Source organism: Castanea sativa, chromosome 1, assembly GCF_040712315.1.
Source record: "Castanea sativa cultivar Marrone di Chiusa Pesio chromosome 1, ASM4071231v1".
In the NCBI taxonomy this organism is placed as follows: Eukaryota; Viridiplantae; Streptophyta; class Magnoliopsida; order Fagales; family Fagaceae; genus Castanea; species Castanea sativa.
In genome coordinates this window covers 52,717,732-52,740,016 of record NC_134013.1, presented here as the reverse complement: position 1 = coordinate 52,740,016, position 22,285 = coordinate 52,717,732, and the positions used below count along the sequence as shown (strand labels likewise).

The window sequence follows — 22,285 nt, the reverse complement described above, 5'->3', positions numbered from 1 at the left end:
ATAATTAATTAAAGTTTTAGAAAGATATGAGTTTATATGTCAAGCTCATATCAATTTCATTACCAAACTTATAAATAAGCTTAAGCTCAACTTGTTTTGTTACTTTTGTCTTGAGCCTTAATATTCACAAGCTTGTTCATGAGCAATATTTTTTACTCAGGCTCGGCTCGTTTATTAAATAAACCTAAAACTAAAACTCAAGCTTGACTTGTTTATAAATAAACAAACATAAATAAGTTTTTTATCAAACTAAACTTAAACTGTTTATGAATGGCTTGGTTCATTTACCGTCGTAGAACTGGGATTCAAGTTCAATTCACATTGTCGATTTTTCGCCACTTTATCACATTGTACGGAACGTTTCTAGATTTTACCACCCACGTTTGGAGATAGTTATGGTGGACAACAGTAAATCACTTATCACAACAAAAGTTCCTGAAAACAGACAGTTTTTTTTGCGTAAAATACAGATTCCTTCATTAGCCCATGAAGTTTCCTTCCTTTCTTTCTTTCACTACTTTTGTCTCATTCCTTAGTTTTCTTGTCTGTTAAAAATCTTGGATTCTGCTTGCTGGTTCCATTGTGCCAAAACTCACATCGAAATGGGTCTCTGGGATTCCCTTCTCAATTGGCTCCGGAGGTGACCTTCTTAGCCTTTTCTTTTCTATTTCTTCTTGTTTTTGCCGCTTTTGATTTGTGGGTTTTTTTTATTATCTTTTTAATTTTATATGACTAATTGGAATTCTGTTTCCATTCGTTTGGTTGCTGAGAAAACGCAGGAAATAGTTTTACTGAAGTTTGATAATGTTTGCTTGTTACTTCCTGCACAGGATAGGAAAAACCCAGTTTAATAGTTATACATGAATTCTTTTAACTATTTGTTTTCAACCTGGTTTTTTGAAAATCTGTATTATCTTATCTTCACAATAAAAATGAATTATCTGAGAGCTGGAATTTGAAAATTTGAATGATAAAAAGGGGTATATCCAATATTGTCTCCTAACAATGGACTTTGTTGATTCTGAACTTTATGCATTTTAGTGGCATATCTTTAAATGGAATTTCAATTATTGTCCTAGTTTCATTTCAAGATTGAAGCTATTTTTGTTCTTTGTCATGATAAAACATATTATGAAGTGGGAATAATGGCATAATATTTGAATACATAAATATCTGTTCCTGTGGCCTGTTTGGTTGCTTAGAAAGTATGGGTTAAGAGAAAAATATTTTTGATAATTTTTGTTTAGTATATTATTGTGTTTATTAGGACTCCCTCTAGGCAGCAATATGGCATGGGGAATGACTATTTTTGCCCTCGTATTCTTGAAACTAAGTTTAGGGGGAAAAAAAAAACCTAACTTTGAATAGCCATTTACCATTAATTTGTGTTTAATTTGAATTGAAGTCCCCCCCCCCCCCCCCCCCCCAAGCTGTCATCTTGAAAATTCGATCATCCACTATGTTTTAAGTCTTACACTCAAAATATGTCCTTTATGAATGGTTCTGTTTCTTGAATGTCCTCCATGATCTTCTTGTGACATTTGAAGATTTCATTTTTTGAAAAATATGAAACAATCTGTGAAATATGAGAGCACAGATAAGATAATTGGAAGTTTTAAGGGCATTTACATTTCTTTATCTTCATTTGTTTGGATTTTAAAAGTGCAAAAATCTTTCCTTTCAAGGGAGCCCATTACAAATCTATGAATCTATTGAGTTTCTATGAAAGGTACTTTATCTTCTTCTTTTTTTAACTTTTTTATTTTTCTTTTTGTGGCTGAGGGCAAAAGTTAGTTACAGTTTTATAAGTTGGGTTGTGAATATGATGCAGCGTTAAAGCAAAAGAAGGGTTAGTGTATGACAAAAATCTAAAACACGTTGAAACCACAAGGTTGACATCTGCTATCCACCTAAAAAATAAAGAATAAAAGACTGATATTGTATTGATTGCGGACTTCCTTCTTTTTTTCTTTTTCTTTTTTCACTGCTTAAGGGCCAATTTAAGGAGTCCAAAAAACCTATTCTGAAAAGAAAACATACAATCATATAAAGACTCCATTTTGCCTAAAATTCTCCTCAAAACTCTCCAAAACAAGGAAATAAAATACTATGCCAAGAAATTCCAAAAATTGCAGAGTCCTATTGTAAGAATAGGAGTATGGTTTATGACATTAATGTCAGACCTGAAAAAATTGGTCAATTTTTCATATTTTGCGGTATCCTACAATTTGTAAAATTTCAAGGTTAAAATCATCTTGAATACAAAGTATATGATGTATAGTTTTGTTTATGGATAATCTTCATCAGACTTTTATCCTTACTTTGTTTTCTTGAACTTTATCCCCTTTTTTTTTTTGAGTGAGTTTTCCCAAGAGATTGCCTTTCTTTTGGATAAGTGAGTGGCCTCAAGGGAAGGGGAAAAGGGGAGAGTCAAACTGGTCGCCTCTGGTTTGCGAGGCATGTTCCAAGGCTGGGTGTACTATGGGTTACTTAGTTTGCTTTATATTCTCCTTATGCTATATACATCCAATATAATTCAAATATTATCCCTAAAATGATGCATAAAGAGCAAGTGCACATATATGTGTAACACACTGATGGATATTCCCACGATATCTTGCTTTTTGCAAGGTAGCCCTTGCACTTGTGGGGATGAATATCATTTTATTTTCTAATCTCATGCATAATGGATGAAAGTCCAAATAATTTAAATTAAGTTTCAAAGGAATAAGTTTCTTTGAAAGGAGGTTTTTCCTTGTTAAGGAGAAGAAAGCTTATCATCCTTCATACTTTAATAGCGCTATCTTTAGGTATCTGTGAAATAGATAATGGTTGACTAAGTTGTTCAGTAAGATCTAAGAAGCCTAACAACTTGAAAGAGAAGTATTGTTACCTGCATACTGCATATTCTTTGTTTGCCTTGCCCTTTAAACGACCAATACCAAAATATTCTAGCAAACAAGCATTTCAAGAACCATGCCTTGCAAATTTATTACCAATATCGCAAGGATGCATTATAAAAAGTGAAATATTTGCATGCAAGATTCTTACTCTGTACTTTTGTGCTTTGCTTCAAGACCAAGTCAGCATCTCATTTTTTGCACTTATTTTATAAAAACCACACTAAACTTCTAAGCAGTTTAATAAATAATGCCAGAAACTTTATGTGTTCAACTAAATTACTTAAGATCCTTTGATATTTTTATGTTGTATCATTCACCACCCTTTAAAGAACAATTTGTTGCCTGATTAGTGTTTAAATAATCTGTATTGCTTCCCAAATTGGGATGGAAATCATTCAATGGTAAAAGTTTTTAATTGCTTTTAGCATGGAGACTGCTTGTTTAATAGCTTGTGCCTTTGTCTACTCCAACTGTCAATGGAGAAAAATAATGTGCTTTGTGTAGGATTTGTTAAAATGAAGTAGTACACATACTTCTGTCCATCTGTAATTAATGTAATAGAAAAAGGTTTTTTGTGTGTGTGTGTTCAGGATTCATATCTTTACTATGGTCAGATACCATTCCATATTGAAGTTGTTTTCTTCTTCATACTGTGTGTCTGTATATCAGCTTATTCTATAAACAAGAAATGGAACTTTCCCTTGTTGGCCTTCAGAATGCAGGAAAGACATCTCTTGTTAATGCCATTGCTGTGAGTGAACATAACCTCTGCTTTTACTTTTATTTTAATTTTAATTTTAATTTTTCTGGTAATGAAGAAAAGTCTCTTTTAATCCTTATGTTACTAGTGAGTGGCTTTCTTTTGACATAGCGCTTTTATGTTCACTAGACAGGGGGCTACAGTGAGGACATGATTCCAACTGTAGGTATCTTTACCTTGAATAAATTCTAAATAATTTTAATTTACATGTTTGATACTTGAAATATATATTTATAAAGGATTATTAATACTATGAAAACAGGTCGGATTCAATATGCGGAAAGTTACCAAGGGGAATGTGACAATCAAGCTTTGGGACCTTGGAGGGCAAAGGAGGTTTCGGACAATGTGGGAGCGTTATTGCCGTGGTGTTTCTGCAATTTTGTAATGCCTCTAATCTTTGATCTACTCTCTTTGCTATATCAAAGCATTTTTTTTTTTGGGTCTTTATTTACTCATGAGAATGGCCAAGAGCGAGCTATATAGCTCAATTGGCTCCTTCTGTTGTTTCCAATAGAGACATCCAAGGTTCAAATCCCCCCTCTCCCATTGTACTATAAAAAAATTTACTCATGAGAATGCCAGTTGCTTTTAGTGACAGCAATTTCCATCAGTGTGCAAGAACAGAAATCTTTACCCTGGGTAAGTACCCCAACTAAAAAGATGAACTCATAAGTCCTAATCTGTATATTAATTCCCTTCAGAAGCATACCCACATCAAACAGGTCCTATAATAAAAGGCTTATTCTAAAATCTAGTGTCTTCCCTCTGCCTTAATGGGACATTGCAGCCTTGTTTTAGTAACCTATCTACTGCAGAATTTTTTTTTTTTTTTTTTTTGGACTCTGGGTCCTGTGGAGTTTAGTTGAAATTGAAACATTGACTGATAACAAAGCCCTTTGAACGCCAACCTGGAACTCAAAAATGGACTTCTCAGAAGAAACAAAGGAAAGAAAAGAAAAAGTAAATCTGCAAACGAGGTTTCTTTGCTTTATGTTGTTCAAGGCATTTCATTTCATAGTTGTTTTTCTTTTAGCACCTGGCAGTTGGTGGGATTGCTATCCATACATGATCATCTCACAAATTGCATTACATGATGATAGAATTCAGTCATTGTCAACAAGAAAGAAGGGCATATGACCATTACCATGATGACTACATTGCACATTTCCTCAAACAACATTTGCCAATCTCCTTGCCCGATTCTATTTTTACATTGGAACAATTAATATTTTGAAATCAATTCAAGATCTTAGAAAATGGAAAGGGAAGGTAGAAAAATCTGGAATCTTACAGGAACTATTCAAAACCCCAATATTTGCAAATTATTCCCTAACTATGGAGTGTATTAGCTTATGGTGCATAATATAAATTTGTTATTCAGAAGGGGGTGACAGTCCTGGTATGTCTCATTAAGTCAATCGCAGTGGTGTGATTCAATTAGATTCACTTCTTTGTCTTTATGTTTATGATGGATGCAAAGGCAGATACATAGTTGATGCTGCTGATAGAGACAGCGTTCCCATATCTCGAAGTGAGCTGCATGACCTCTTGATGAAACCTTCATTGACCGGAATTCCTTTGCTTATTCTTGGCAACAAAATTGACAAGTCGGAAGCTCTTACCAAGCAAGCTTTGGTGGATCAGCTGTAAGTTCAGAAAATCTTACAAGATGTTACATCAGTGATTTCATTCATTAATTATATTAATAAGGAATCTCATCGTTTTCATTCCCTATGTGAAATCCTAATGCTTTTGTTGGGTGGTTTCAGAGGCCTTGAATCAATTAAAGACAGAGAGGTGTGCTGCTATATGATCTCATGCAAGGATTCCATAAACATAGATGTTGTCATTGATTGGCTTATCAAGCACTCAAAAACAGCAAAATGATCCATGTTAAGACTTCTTTTTGGTGTTTCATTGAAGAATGATCAAGGTCAGAGAAGCAAGATTGGTGATATACACCCTGGTCAAATCTGTCGTCCCTCGTTTAGTTGTGGTAATAAGTGCTTTGTATAGTGCTTTGACAATTGAAGCTAGCTTTCCATGGATTATCTGTTTTCGTTTATATTGGTACAGTTCCTTTCATATATTTCTGAATTTTGTCGAGTATAGACAGTGACATTAACCTGATTAGCTGATGTTTGGGTTCCTATGTGCGCTTGTGAAATTCACTTCTGTCTAAATCTTTGCTGCCAGCTCCAATCACCATTTTGGCTTTTAAGTTTTACAATTGAACTCTTTATAATGAAAGGAATCGTGTAAAAATAGGTACATTTTGATTATTGTTTTGCAAATCTGATTTCTGGCACATTAAATGTTTACTATCATATATGAGCGTTGGGAAATTTAGACCCTTGTTAATTTGATCAATTACCCAAGTTGGACTCTTCTACCTTGTGATTCTTTTCAGTGCACAAATATCCAATTTGTGATTGACTTCACCACAACAACTCCTGATTATAGTAGATGTTGGTATGGATGTCTTCACAAGAACTCTCTTGATCTTCACTTAGTTCTAGAGATGCAGCTTGTAACAAAACCCTTGGTACCCAAAAGTTGCAGCAGTTTCTCTAACTTCCAGAGTCCTCTCTGTATGGTTATGATAACTTAATTAAGACTTTATATAAGCCCAGGAACCCTAGTACACATATCTTAGGTCTTTTAATCATCATGGGCCATAGACTTAAGAGTTTGAATTCGAAGCTTGATTATTTGAGCTTGGTGTTGAGGTTTAATAAACCTCAATCGATCGAGTTGTAGTTGAGTTTGCAATCCAGACAATAGAACCTCCACATTTCTGAGCAATTTCTTTAACTGTTTTGTTGTGTCTTCAATATAGATCTTCAACCATTATTTAGACACTAAAAACTTACTATTCAAATACATTTGCCAACACTAACAAAATTTGACCCTAACAATGAGCAATAAGGCTCTTACGTTGGAAGTCTAAATTGGCATCGATTATCAAATTGCATTTTGGATATAGGCCACATGGCCTTAGAAATGAGTGCATTTTGGCATCGATTATCAAATTGCATTTTGGATATAGACCATATGGGCTTAGAAATAAGTGCATTGTGTTTTTGACGAACTTGAGTTCGAACATTGTTTTTAGGTTTCATTCAAACTCAAGCTGCATTAGAATATTTTATTTTTGTTGTTGAGCCAAACTCAAACATTCACTACTCGAAAAAGCTCAGCTTGTTTACAATCTGTAGTTCAACTAGCACCTTGGTTTTTAACAAAAACATTCAGGATTCAAACCTCCTTCTCTCATTTGAAATATAAACGTGTTAACACATGGTTTGAGTGTAGTGTAATCATAAAATTGAAGGGTATTTTGTGGAATGTGAATTCCAAAATCCCCTGTAAAAAGGGCATGGCAAGGTCTCCAAGTAGGGGTGGCAATTCGTGTCAGGTCGAGTAGTGAGTATGATGCTATATAGGTCAATGCAAACATGGCCCGTTTAATAAACTAGTTAGGATTCCTCAACCCTAACACAACTTGTTTATTAAACGGGTAACCCAACATGACATATTTAACACATTTAATTAGCAGGTCGTGTTAAGGTTGACAAAAATGACATGTTTAATAACCTGTTTGATTAATATAGATAATAACTGACCCAAATAACTTGTTTGATTAGTAGGTCATACCTGACTCGAATAACCAATTTTCAATTCCCATGTATCTAAAATTTAAATACAACCATAAATCAAGTAATAAACATTCATTTAAAATCATAAATCTAGTAATAATAACTAAAGCTAATAATTATTTCCTTCATTAAAAATAAAATTACTATTCCAAAAGGTTTTAACCTCCATATCACCAAATTCAATAATATGTGAAAGTTCTATATTAAAAAGTTTTTATAAGCTAATTGGGTCAAATGAGTCAAATAAGTTTATATGTTGAACACAAATACGACCTATTTATTAAACGAGTCAGTCGTGTAGACTTGAATATAACCCGAACTTATTTAGCTTCAACCCATGACTATTTATAAATGAGTGAATCGTGTTAGGTTTCACGGGTTGTGTTGGATTTTGCCACCATTATCTCCAAGTAATCAATTAATAAAAAAAAACACACACACACACACATAAAATTAATGAGAAAAAAAAAATGTAAACAATAATTTAGGTGGTGCAAAAGAGCATGACGATACCTAAATTCCAAAAGAGCATGACAATACCTAAAAAAAAAAATTTGGGTCTTAAATAACAATCATCGTGTCATATATGGGAGGTTAGTTTTCAATTTTGGAGAAGTGGGTATAAATTTTTTTTTTATTCAAAGTTCAAACTTTCAACTCATTCGTATTTTATATATTATTTAAAAAAAAATTAAATTCCCAGGAGGCTACGGCCCTTGGTCTTGCATAGTTCCGTCTCTGTTTAAAGGTGTGGACTTGAACTTAAATTAATATGGACCCGACCGTAATCATTATTACTTAATACATGAAAGTGTAAGAGTTAATACAAATTGGACCCATTTGTCTTCTTCTGGAGGTATTCATCAATAAATGCTTTTGGAATCGTATGGTAGTGATACAAATTGGACGCCTACCTTTCCTTTTTCTATATCAAACTGGACCATTTTCACTCGGTACGCAAGTATGTAAGCCTTGTTACATGTAAGTTTATTATACAACTAATAGGTTACAATTAAGGGAGGTAAAATTTGACACCACTATAAATTTATTAGACAATTGATGGGTTTCAATTAGGGGAGATAAAATTCAATATGATTCGCTAATACACACAATATAACATGAAATTAACTTTTGGACCCATTTGTCTTCTTCCTGAGGTATTCATCAATAAATGCTTTTGGACATGCCAAAAAAAAAAAAAAAAAATGCTTTTGGAATCGTATGGTAGTGATACAAATTGGACGCCTACCTTTCCTTTTTCTATATCAAACTGTGGACCATTTTCACTCGGTACGCAAGTATGTAAGCCTTGTTACATGTAAGTTTATTATACAACTAATAGGTTACAATTAAGGGAGGTAAAATTTGACACCACTATAAATTTATTAGACAATTGATGGGTTTCAATTAGGGGAGATAAAATTCAATATGATTCGCTAATACACACAATATGACATGAAATTAACAAGTTATAGGTCCAACCTTAACAGACTTATGTCATATTTAGGTTGACACAACTAACCTGCTTAATAAATGTGTCATATTCGTGTCTAACTCATTGAACCCATTTGACTCGTCTGACTCATTTAATTAAATTTCATTTTACCAATATACTCTTCAAAACCTTAGGTATATAAACTTATTTTCTTGCCTAGTTATGTTCTCTCAAGCCCCATGGCCGCCTCTCACTTTCAAACCTCAATTTTATCTTACCTCACCTTATTTTCTTAACCGTTTTCACCCTTCTATTACTGCGGTGCAAAGCTGCCATTGACTTCATCTTTCACTTCATTCTATCACTTGAAACCTTAATCGCCATTGTCTTTTACTTTCATCTTTGAATTCTTTGCCTCAATCCATTGCCCTCGTCCTTCACTTCTCACTATCACTCAAAACCCTAGTTGCCATCATCTTTTACTTTCATCTTTGAATTCTTTGTCAACTTCACATCATCACTGTCGTCCTTTACCTTTGCCTTTATCTATTTCCCTTAAATTGATTGCTATGATATGATATTAGTTGTTGTGGTTTATTTTGTTTTGACATATTGTGATTGATTATTTGTGGTATTGAAATATATTTTTGTTTTAAATTATTGTTTGTGATGTAGTTACTCTATTAGTTTTAAATTTTATATTTAAAAAAATATGTATGTTTAGTTTTTCATAATTCAAAATAATTGAATTGACACTAAAATTTGTATTTTTTTTCCGCTTTGATAAAATTTAATAAACGGGTCGACATGACTATCCCATGTAATAAATAGGTCGTGTTAGAGTTGAGGAACCCTGACCCATTTAATAAATATACTGGGTTAGTGTCGACCCATATAGTCAAATGCTCATGAGTTGATATGACACGTGAACAAGAATTGTCACCCCTAGTTCTAGTTAGCACAACTGATAAAACTTCTTATCATTGAATAAGAGATTTAGGGTTCGATTTTTGCTTGTATAAAAACTAATTGGTGTTTGCTCTAATGATAAATTACAATTATTAGGAGCGGCCACCATAGGTTGAAACTCTATCTTATTTATCAAAAAAAAAAAAAAAAAGTCTACTAGGCAATTGGAGATTTCCTTCAACTTTTTAATTTGCCTTTTATTTTCCTTTAAACGTGAAAAAATGTGTATGTCACTGCCTTGGTGTTTATCTTGCTAGATGCTAATACTAGCCAAATTTGTAAAATAATCTTTTTAGTTTTAATTATCTAAATTGATAGTACTATTTTGAAGTTATTTAGGGATCTAACTTTATTTATCTATTTTTGAATCACGTTTAAAAAACCCAATTTGATAATCTAAAATTGTATTTTCAAAATACGATTTCAACACTTAAAATTATATTTTCAAACACAATTTTAAAAGAATAAAAAGACTAAATCCTCAAATAATTTCAAAACAATGTCAATGTCAATTTATACATACACAAAACATTTGGATTTTGATTGATCTCATAAAATTTCAATATTTAAGTTTTTGAGTCCTTATAGCTTTACACCTCAATATCCTAATATATATTTTTAAATTGACTTTAAATTCTATTATATGTTTAAAGTTTAAACCCTCATTTACAATCTCGATACTCTTCTCAACCAAAAAAGAATAAAAGAATTTTGCTACATTATATTTTCTATAAGAGTCAAAATTTGGTAAGGATGGGGTGTTGTAGATACTCAATTTTGCACCCATAATTTAATCTTGGAATATGGCTAGAATGACCATTCATATATCCAAAATTTAGAGTTGCATTACATTCATTAATTAATTCATTGCATATCATAAAAATGATATTGAGATTCTAATGGTTGCAACGGTATGTCTGATTCCCAAATCGAACCATCAGATTAAAAGATATCACATGATCAAGTTTTCACGGTCTGCATATATTTTGTTTGGATGAAACCAATCATGCACGATTAATTTGAATTGATTCTGATTGGTTAAACAATTAAAATTAATTAAATAATTTTGTGATTGGTTGTTGGTTAGTGTCAAAAATAAGTCTGCTTGCATGGGAATAAAGTGGATAACCAGATAATAAAGAAATTGTGGATAATTAAGTCCTTTAGAATATTTATCTATTAGATAATTATTACTTTAAAGTCCTGAATATCAAGAAAAATGGATTACTTTTTAGAATATGAATTAAAAACGCGTCTAGGTGCATTTCACGGCTCAAAAATCCTCAAAAAATGAGTCCAAATTGAACCAAAACTGAAAAGGTGGCTTGGCACTTGGAGTGCCAATCAACACATGGCAAGTGCAGATTGGCTTAAATGTTTGGCCCAGCCCGGGAACCTCCTGATTGAGATAAAACTTATCTTTTTCAACTTTTTAGAGATAAGAATGCATTCCAATTCTTATCTGATATTCAGCTTATTTTTCAAGCATCCCAGCCTCTATAAATAGAGGAAAAAGATCATAATTTAGGGCCCTTCTTTTTCGGACCTTTCTGCTCCCCTAACGTTAAAGATGTACTAGAAGCCTTGACTTTAAGAACTTCTTTTTTGTAGTAAAGTATTTTAGATCTCAAAGAAGTGAAAATTTCTTTGATTTCTAAAATATTTTTCCATTGAAGGGTACGGTCATGCAAGTAGGTATTTACTTTCATTCTTATGTTTATTTTTTCTTTTCTCTTAATTGACATGTTGGGTTGTTCATTGCATGATGTTTGTTAATAAGTGTTTGATTTTATTATGTCTTGTTCATAATTTATATATGTCATGCTCGTATGCTTAGATAGAATGATCTTTAATTGTTTAACATGTTTTAATACTTCTTTGATTTCAAAATCTGCAATTAATCACCAAAACTCTTTTTTTTTAAATAAAGACAGATCCGTATATATTTTCATTAAATATAGATCTAAAATTTTTTCTGATCACAAAATAGATCTGTATTTTCACTAAATATATATCTGAAAATTTTTTTGGTCACAAAACAGATCTAAATTTTCACTAAATACAGCTTTGAAAATTTTTCTAGTAAAAAAAAAAATTTGTATTTTCATTAAGTACAAATTTGAAAATTTTTCTGAAATAGTTTTCTTTTTAAATAAAAACTGCAAAGTCTGAATTTAAAGAATGAATTAATAGTTAGGTCAAAGTTTTTTTTTTTTTTTGTCATTCCATGAATATGTGATGCATCCATAATAGATTTGAATTATGAATATGAATCCTCTTTTCCAAATCTCATTTTTTTATCATTTACAAAACAAATCTAATTTTTTATAAACCAAATCTCATTTTTTTAACCTTGCAAAACATATCTAATTTTTATTAACCATATGTCATTTTTTTTTATTCTTTACAAAACAGATCTAATTTTTATTAAGGCGTAAATGTACTTTTAGTCCTTACATTTTGACTTTTTTTTACATTTTGGTCCCTACATTTTAATTTCACCACTTTTAGTCCCTAAATCAATTAGCGCATGTTATTTTGGTCATTTCCGTCAGTCAACATCCGGAAATATTTGACATGGCAAACGAAATGTACTGTTGACATAGTAAATGCTAACGTGGTAAATAAAATAATAATAAAAAAATTTATTTGTGTATTTAATAAATGCCAAGTCAGCATAAAAAAATAATAAAAAAGACATTTTCATTTTTTTCTAAATTATTTTAAAATAAAATAAGATAATTAAATTAAAAAAATTTATTTCTTTCATTATTTTTTCTGAAGAACATGTTCATGTTCCTTGTATTCATCCCCAGAACATGAATCATATTCTTAGATCAATGAGTTAAACTTTATTAAAAAGCCAGAAAAAAATTCACACAATCAAAATAAAAACTTCAACCCAAAACTTCCTTATCAAAAGCCGGTTCCCCCAACCCTTCTAAAACATTCTCCAAGCTTCCTCCCTCTTCCAAAACTCAAAGCTTCCTCTCTCTCTTCCAAAACACGGAGATCTCTCTCTTCCAAACCATGTTCCGCCAACTTCGTCGCTGCCACATCATCCTGTGAAGAAACCTCGAATCACATAAAAAGAAACGCGACTCCTCTATGCTTCCACTACTCCCAGCTCGAGCGAGCCAATCGAATCGGGAGCGGCACGAGAGGGAGCATGTACCGAGTGATCCATAAGCCAATGAGCAGAGTCTTTGCCCTCAAGGTCATATACGGGAACCACAAAGACTCGGTGCGCTGCCAGATCTGCACCAAAATTGAAACTCTGCGACGTGGACAACCCGAACGTGGTCAAATGCCACGATATGTTCGACCACCATGGAGAAATCTATGGCAAAATCTAGGTCCTGCTGAAGTACATGGATCAGGGCTCGTTGGAAGGTATGCACATCGTGAACGAGCGCCAGCTCTCCAATCTAGCCCGCCAGATCCTCGCCGGACTCGCCTACTTGCACCGATGGCACATCGTCCATCGCGACATCAAGCCCTCGAAGGTGGTCAGCTGGGCTTAGAGGTGATGGGTAGATCTAGATTTTTTGGCCATTGGTGGGGCTTGAAGGAGGTGAATCGGTGGAGGATTTTCTTGGTCTATTGTTGTGTTTGGTTGAGTTTTGATGTTTGGTGTTTGGCTGGTTAGGTCTAGTAGAGATGTTTTAGTGTTTTGGTTGAGATGTTGTGTTTTGGTATTTTTGTGATTGTTGGATTTGGTCTCATTTGAAGATTGCTGTGTGGTTTGCATGTTTGGTTGCTAAGAAATTGCAAGAAGAAAAACAATGGGAGAATCTTTTAGATTGGGGTTGGTGTTCTTGTTCAAAAAACTTTTAGATCTTAATTAATGTGAATTTTGGTTTATAAATCTTTTTTTATTTTTTTATTTAGTTAAAATTAATAAATTAATTTTTTGAATTTATATGCTGATGTGTCATGGGTGATATAGATTTTTAATAATATTTAAGTCCTCCGTTTGCCACGTTAGATATTTCCGGCTGTTGACTAATGGAAATGACCAAAATAACATGCACTAATTGATTTAGGGACTAAAAGTGGTGAAATTAAAATGTAGAGACCAAAATGGAAAAAAGTCAAAATGTAGGAACTAAAAGTGCATTTACGCCTTTTTATTAACCAAATCACTTTTTTTATCCTTTACAAAACAGATCTGATTTTCATTAACTAAATCTCTTTTTTTTATTTTTTTTTTTACATCTTATAAAAAACAGATCTGATTTTTATTAACCAAATCCCATTTTTTTTAATTTTACAAAACAGATCTAATTTTTTATTAACCAAATCTCTCTCTCTCTCTCTCTCTCTCTCTCTCTCTCTCTCTCTCTTTTTATTTTTTATTTTTTTATCCTTTACAAAACAGATCTAATTTTTATTTACCTTAAAAAAACAGGTCTGATTTCTACAAACCAAATACCATTTTTTTTATCCCTTACAAAATAGATTTGATTTTGTTAACCAAGTTTCATTTTATTCAACCTTCCAAAACAAATCTAATTTTTCTTTTAAAAAGAGGGCACATTCATAAGACAAATTTATTTAAATTAATTTTGTTAAGTATTTGTTACATATGTTATAGCATATCATTCAATGTCATACAAAAGGGTATATAATGGTCATTAGAATCTAGTAGACCAGACTTCGTCTGGGCGAAATGGGTGTCTAACATCTTCCCATTCCGTAACCTAGCTCTCGAACTTAGGTTTTTGGATAGTAGACTAGTGTTTTGTCTTTTGTTTTGGTAGATTGTAACTAGGATGAAAACTTTGTAATTGTTACATAGATTGTATCTAGGACTAAAGCCTTGTAAAGTTATTCTACCAAATTGTATTTTTATAATCAATTAATGACATTTGAGGTATTTTTGGACATGTAAATGTATTTTATTTTTTCTTAATTTTTTTTTGTATAAAAGATAAGTAGCGACTCCACACAATTACCCAAAAGAGAGGTGCCCTAAGCACCCAAATATCTTTTTGAGGGCACCACCAAACCTTGGCAGTCTCTCACAGGAGTAAAACCTATATTTTATACCATCTAATAAGAAATTTTTACATCAACCTTTTACTTAAAATTTAGTATATCCTATTACACATAATAACACCACGTCAACCTTTTACTTAGAACTTGAAATATGATATTTATTGAGATGTTATCTTGTGTTATCAGATGTATTTATTTATTAGTAATATGATGATGTGACATATTCTTATTGAAGGTATGGGGGTAGAAGAGTCAGAATATGTTTGTAGGCCTTGGGCTTGGTCCGGGGATATTAACTCGTACGAGGAGGTCTTAGTGATAATAATTATACTAGATATAGAAGCCCACAAGCAAATGATTACGAGAGAAGTTGGTGGAAATGGTCCGAGGAGGGAGATCTCCTCGGCTTTATGAAATAAAGGTTGTACCATACACCTTGATGTATGTAAGGGAATTCTAGAAGGTCTGATGAGGGGGGATATGTTCCACATGAGCATAGGAAAAAGGAGTGAATGAGAAAATATTTTAGAGAAAATTGCTACCACCGCATTAAAGACTATGCACCTACCTCTTTAGCCGCATTAATGGGAAAATGACCTCTGAACAGTGGTGGACAGTGTTACAGCTATTGTTTGAGGGTTTCACGAAGACGGTGGATGGGACAAATATCTAGATTGGTGATCTGGTTCATACGTGGAGGATGGTAGGAAGAAGGAAGATGATATAAAAGGGAAAGAAAGGCATTCAAGAAGGGGGATCGAAAAAAGAAAGAGAAAACATTATACACACTACCTTCAACTATAATTTATTGTATAGGGAAGAAAGAGTAATACAAGACATCCTCGGCTTACGTCCGAGGAGAACTTTTGTCATTTAATCATTTCATTGTGCATGTATTGGCAATCTAGCCCTTCATACTTGTTATCCAATATCCATAAAACTTAGGTTTCAAGCCCACGCTCTACAAATTTTATTGTATAAGGCTATTTGGGCCTGCACCCTTCACACGGTTGGGTCCGGGTGCAAATTGTGTCCATACAGAAAGGTTTACAATAAGTTCTTATAGAATTTAATCTCTTTCTTTAAATTGTAGAAATATAGAAATAAAATCCTAATAAATATCTTTCAATAACTATCATAATTATTTTTAATAGTTTTATATTTATAATAAATATCTATTAATAACTACCATAGTAACCAAATTTCATATTTAATATTTCACATATAAATATAAACAAAATAAATTTCTATTAGTAACTATCATAATCATCAAATTTGATATTTATATATAAAATAAAAGTGAGAGAAACGCCCAATAATTATTGAATTATTAAAAATAAATAAAAGAGAGAGAGTGATTTTTTAAGAGAAAACCATATTTTATTGAAATTCCTCTTATATAGCACAAGTCATTGACTAATACTCAACAATGCTACTAATGCAATAAATTTCACAACTTATTGAGGTTATAAATTATCATCAATTTATCACATATTATCACCTTAGCCCTCAGCAATAATGAAATTTGAAAATTCAATTTACCTAAACTTATTGGTACTTGTTTTTCCCTCTCTTTTTTTAAAAAAAAAAAAAGAAAAAGAAAAAGAAAAATTGATACTTCATTGTTCATAGTTCATGCCATGTTTTCTACCCTAAGATTTTGGTGGTGTTTTACTTTTACTTTTACTTACACCTTTCCTCTACCAAGGTATGTGACTTGAAAAGGTTGGATCAACATCTCACGCTTCAAACTGAAGCAAAAGAGTCGGATGCGGTGGTGCTTTCTGATGAAGACGTCGCACGTGTGGTACGCATCACATATATTATTTGTATAACTTTGCAGAATTTAGAGGAAAAAATAATAAAAAAAGTATGTCCCATCAACCAAAAAAAAAAAAAAAAATTATGCTTAACTATAGACTAAAATAATGATAATCACAAATAATATAAAAAAATACAAAGCCGAAAGTCCATATGGGGTGGCTTGATTTATATAAGTTGGTAGAGATGCATAAACACAACCCTGATATCTCAATATCTCTAAGCCAGTTTTTTCGTTATCTCTCTTTCACTCTCTCTCTCTCTCTCTCTCTCTCTCTCTCTCTCTCTCTCTGCTCATCTTGAATTTACAAGTAGTTGTATATTCAATATTGGAGTTTGTGGGTGTAAAGAGATTTTGTTGTTGGGTGAGTGAGGATGGGGAGGCAACCATGCTGTGACAAAGTTGGGTTGAAGAAGGGTCCATGGACAGCTGAGGAAGACAAGAAGCTCATAAACTTTATTCTCAACAATGGCCAATGCTGTTGGAGAGCTGTTCCTAAACTTGCAGGTCTCCTTTCATTGGCCTATTAATTTCCCTCATGACTACATTCTCATACAGAGAGAGATAGAGAAATCTTTTAGAAACTTTTGAGTACAGGCACTTTCTTTTGGATTGGGAGGGAGGGGGTGTTGTTTTTAATGTTTTAAAAAAGTTCTTTGATTTAACTTTCTCTTATTATTATTTTTAGTCATCTTTTTTTATGATTCGATAGTTGGGAAGAAGAAATTTGAATCTGTACGCTTTCATTAGAAACGTTAAGAGGTGTGAATTAAGTTAAAAGCAACCAGGCATTATTTTTAGTCATGTTAAAATGGAATTTGTTCATGCCTTACTGAAATGTTAGGAAAGCTGGAAGCCAGCTTTGATAAATTTGAACCTGTTTCTTCTTAATGGGATTTTGTCTTTCATGATTGAAAAAAAAAAAAAAAAAAAAAAGCTACTTTTTTTCCCCCTTTTCGGGTTGCTGCAATTGAAAGAAAGCAAGCTTTGATCATTTTGAAATTTCTTCATTTTTAATTGTTCTGTACTTTATTATGCTGCATTTCTTGCAGAAATGTGAAAGAAGCCAGCTGGTTTTGAATTTTTTTTTTTCCTATATTTTTTGTAATGAATTAAATATTTGGATTGATTATATAATTAAAGAGGAGTGAACGGGAAAAGCTGACCGCCAAAATGATTCTGAATGATTAAAAGCTAAGCAGGAAATCATGATTTTGAATGAAGAATGAAGAGAGATAAACGATCACTTTTATTGATTATGGTAATGGTGGGTCTCATTGCAGGATTGTTAAGGTGTGGAAAAAGTTGCAGACTGAGATGGACAAATTATCTTAGGCCAGACTTGAAGAGAGGTCTTTTATCAGAATGTGAAGAGAAAATGGTCATTGACCTCCATGCTCAACTTGGCAACAGGTTCATTCTTTTATTCCATTTCCAGCTTTGACATCGCTTCTTCCATTTATCCTCTGTCCTGGTTCATGGGTTCTTTTGTAATTAGCTTTTTATTTTTATTTTATTTTATTTTATTGCTACTCTTCTGCATTTGACTATAATGACTTTCAATCACTATCTTGTTCCAATGCTCTGAAATTTCTATAATATGACATCCATCATATGAAATTTTTTATTCATCAATAATGGAAGACTTGGTCCCCATGGCACTTATCTATTTATTTCTTTTTTATATCTTGATTTTAGTTTTATTAATCCACAACTTGTCAATCAAAATAAAAAGTATACACGACAAATTTCACAACTATTGAGATAACACATTATAATTAGTGTATAATATAAATGATATCAACAATTTCTAAGTAATGTTGTGCCAATCACAAGTTGAACCATTTTGTTTTCAAAAATAAACAAAAGGGCAATTTTGTCATGTAGGAATTTTTTAAATTAGAATCTTGGGACATACTCATAGTTACATGAACCTTTCTACCGGCCTCAAAGTCAGTCTTCCTTTGGATTATTCCAAAACATATTAATCAATATATAAAACTTAAGTCTAATTTCTATTATTCTGAAGTCCAAAATATTTTCTTGGCATTCTGCAGATGGTCTAAGATTGCTTCTCATCTCCCTGGAAGGACAGATAATGAGATAAAGAACCACTGGAACACCCACATCAAGAAAAAGCTTAAAAAGATGGGCATTGATCCTCTCACTCACAAGCCAATCTCTACCGCAACTGATGAGCCACAAACCCAACAACAAGAAGAACAACTGCAACACCAAAAAGAAGAAGAGCAAAAACAACAAGAAGCTTCTCCAACTGATACTGTATCTGAAATTGATCAAAGCAAGGAGCTTGAGACTGAGACATCATTGCAGTCATCCTCTATCCCTGAAGCCAAAGAGGAAGACAAAAGCATGACAAGCCCATTTGACCCAATGGAGCTCATGAATGGCTTCTGCATAGATGAAGTTCCAATAATTGAACCCCATGAGATTTTAGTCCAATGTGCTCCTTCTACATCAACTTCTACCTCATCATCCACTTCTTCAAATTCCTCCAACTTTTTTCAGGACTTACAGTTGCCAGATTTTGAGTGGCCTTGTGACTACAACAATAGCAGCAACAACAGCGTGGGCTTGTGGGATGATGACTTAAGCAGTTGGGATTTGTTGATAAATGATGATGGTGACAGAAAGCAGACTGGTAATCCTTCTCTGAGTCAGTGTCCAAGAATGGTTTTGGATCAAGAATGTTGGGCATATAGCCAATTGTAAATGCAGAATTTTCATACTGCCTTATTTGTAATTTGGATTTTAGTTGTCACAGACAGAGTCAAATAAATCAAGATCCGGGAAAACCCCATCTCTGAATTAGCATTTTAAAATAGAGGAAAAAAAGGGGGTATAATAAACCTTTCTGTATATGAGAAGCGAAGTATTTTGGATTGTTATTTTAACGAATCGTGGTCGCCATTTTCTAATTTATATTTGACATCTTTTTCTTTTTCCTTTTCTTTTTAGTAGGACAAGGAAAGATGTTTGTTATGACCTATTGCTTGAAACTTATCGTTCAAAGAGCATTGTTAATCTAAAAGTAGTTAGGAGAGGGCAACAAGTATGATTTTCTTATCTCGACGTAACCATAGTAACTTCTAACCATTTTCGAGTTAAAAACTCATTTTAATGAAATATATGGAGCATCAATACGCTGCTACTAGGAGAGAGGTGATTCAAACCCAAAACACTCCGCATAACAAAGTCTTATTGGCCCAAGGCCCTAGCTACTAGGCCACCAATCACAATGGTGAAATAGATTAACCTTATTTTATTGTTACAATAACTTTTAAATGTTAGTATGCATTGTAAAATACAAACCTCAATAGTTAATTTCTTAAGTCATTTCTTTGTGTCCTCTCCTCTTCTCTATTTAAATATGATAAAAATAACTGTTTAAATATACATACATATATATATATATATATATATATATATATATATATATATATATATATATATTAAGCCTCATAATCACGACTTACGAACTTATTCCTATACACATTTTTATGAACTATTGTCTCATTTATCAGTAGAGTTTAAACGTGGGGTGAGTAAACGAATATAAATAAGATTTTTCTCAAGTTAGGTCTAAATTGTTTATGAATATATGTCCGTTTATTTATAACCTTACATCCTTTGGGTCACACCAATATTGCTTCAAATAAAAAACAGCATGCCTTCCGCCTTGTTCATTTCAAATGATTTTAAGTATCCACCATTCTTCTCAAAAAAAAAAAAAAAAGTATCCACCAATATAACAAATTCACTAAGCATATACTTAGAATAAAGATTCGTTAAGCATATAATTGCCAAAATCCATCCTCTACCAGTCCCAATTTATTCAACTAATTAATTTGCATCTATCTGTTTTTTTTCCCCTTTAAACGTGATTTTGACATTATATTTTCATTTATATCTTTTCATATATTTTAATTAAAAAATTTCTTGATAATGCTTTACAAATATGAAAAAATCTATATTACTTCTGTATTTTTAAGAGTATAATACTCTCTTCAAATATAACCATGTATTATTTTTAATTTTTTTAATCTTCACCATTCCTTTCACCCTTATTGGTTGGGGAAATTTTGGGGCATGGAAAAGGGGGGATTTTGGGTGGGGTTGGGTTGTTTTCTCCTCAAATTCACTAAAGTTCTCCACTAACCCCTCTCTCAAAAAATTGGAGAGAAAATGGGGAGAGGAGAGGGGGTTTGATGAGAAATTACACATCTATCCCCTCTTCTCCTCCACTGTGTGTGCACTTTTTTCTTTTCTTTCCTTTTTCTCTGTCTCTCTTTTAAACCAAATGTGTGGTTTTTGTTTTTACCCCCAAAATATATATTTTTCCTAATAAAACATTTTTTTTAAATGTAATAGGGGATAGTAATTTATACAAACTATATTTTCTATTATCTTTTTTTTCTTCTCAACCAAATAAAATATTTTTTCATCCATCCATTTTTCCACCCTCAGCTTCAATATATATAAATAGAATATTAAATGTGTGTTTGGTATCAGCTTATTTAGTTTTTTACTGATTTTTTGCTTTAAAGTATACTTGTATTTTTAAAAAAGTGAAATAAAAAATGTGGTTTTAAGAAGTTGTATATAAAAGCTAAAAAGCTAAAAGCTTGTCAAATAAACTGTAGCCAAATGATCTCTAAGATTAAAATATTTTTTGATCATTGTGAGTATTGAAATTCTAGTGGTTGCATGAATGAAGTCTTTGTCGTATTTATTGTTATATTATACAATATCATTTTAATTTTTTTTCCCTTGCCAAGTGCCAATGGGTACATTTGCATATAAACATGCACACATGATGGGGAAGGAAATTTTTTTTTTTTTGAATAATTTGATAGTTATAATGGGAAAAAGAAATTTGAACCCTGAATGTTTTCATTAGAAATATCATAATATACTAATTAAACTACTAGTCTCTTGGCAATGGAGAAGGAAACTAAGAGTGAAATTGAAAAAAAAAAAAAAAATGGAAACAAATCAATATCTGTGCTTGCTTCTTTTTATTTTTTAAGGTGAATTTTATGTATTCAAGTATTGATGGTCTTATTCAAACAAACCGGATATTTTATGACTTTTTTTTTTGGTCAATTATATTTTATGACTCTTTCTACTTAGTAACTTGATCGGTTTTCACTACCAAAGCCTTTCATGTTGAGGGTTTATTTTAATGAAGAGAAGAACATTGAAAAAGTAGGCTAGAGTTGCTTGTGAGTTGGAACACCTCAAACGGATTGAGATGTCTATTTTTTTTTTTTTATCTAAAAAATTCCAAATTCCAAATATTTATAAACTCTATGGATAAATTAAAAAAATACAGTAAAAGTCAGCTAATCATTATTGAATTGTGTAACCGGCAAAAAAATAAAATCAAATCAAATTGTGTACCAAAACATCTAAATAAAAGTCCCGGAAGAGATGCATTTATATGTGGTGAGTAAAATGCAGGTCATTCTTTTTATTGACAGCATATACATATGTAATCATTTTATTTTGTGTAACTTGATGCAAATATATAGTGTTTTAACATGATGTAATCATTTTTTTTGTTAACCCACGTTATTTCAACTTGAATTACATTCACTACAAGAAAACTGGCCTATTGCGGCGGGCCTATTGCGGCGGGTGAGAAAACTGCCGCTATAGGTCGCCTATTGCGGCGCTTTTTCGGCCCGCCGCTGTACATGAGATCTATTG

At 32.2% G+C, this 22,285-nt stretch overlaps 2 protein-coding genes across 2 annotated transcripts; both read left to right on the top strand.

The window, feature by feature from the left end:
• Positions 1-375: 375 nt before the first annotated feature.
• LOC142622565 (ADP-ribosylation factor-like protein 8c) lies at positions 376-5,801 on the top strand. The gene is made up of 6 exons (XM_075796059.1): positions 376-640; positions 3,573-3,654; positions 3,793-3,825; positions 3,926-4,047; positions 5,151-5,312; positions 5,436-5,801. Exons 1-6 carry the CDS (start codon positions 603-605, stop codon positions 5,551-5,553), a joined length of 555 nt encoding a protein of 184 aa, XP_075652174.1. The 5' UTR covers positions 376-602; the 3' UTR covers positions 5,554-5,801.
• A 10,932-nt stretch (positions 5,802-16,733) lies between these two features.
• LOC142642901 (transcription factor MYB20-like) lies at positions 16,734-19,471 on the top strand. Its single transcript, XM_075817345.1, has 3 exons — positions 16,734-17,059; positions 17,836-17,965; positions 18,610-19,471. The coding sequence occupies exons 1-3, from the start codon at positions 16,927-16,929 to the stop codon at positions 19,283-19,285; spliced, it is 939 nt and encodes a 312-aa protein (XP_075673460.1). The 5' UTR covers positions 16,734-16,926; the 3' UTR covers positions 19,286-19,471.
• The last annotated feature ends 2,814 nt before the right edge of the window (positions 19,472-22,285 follow it).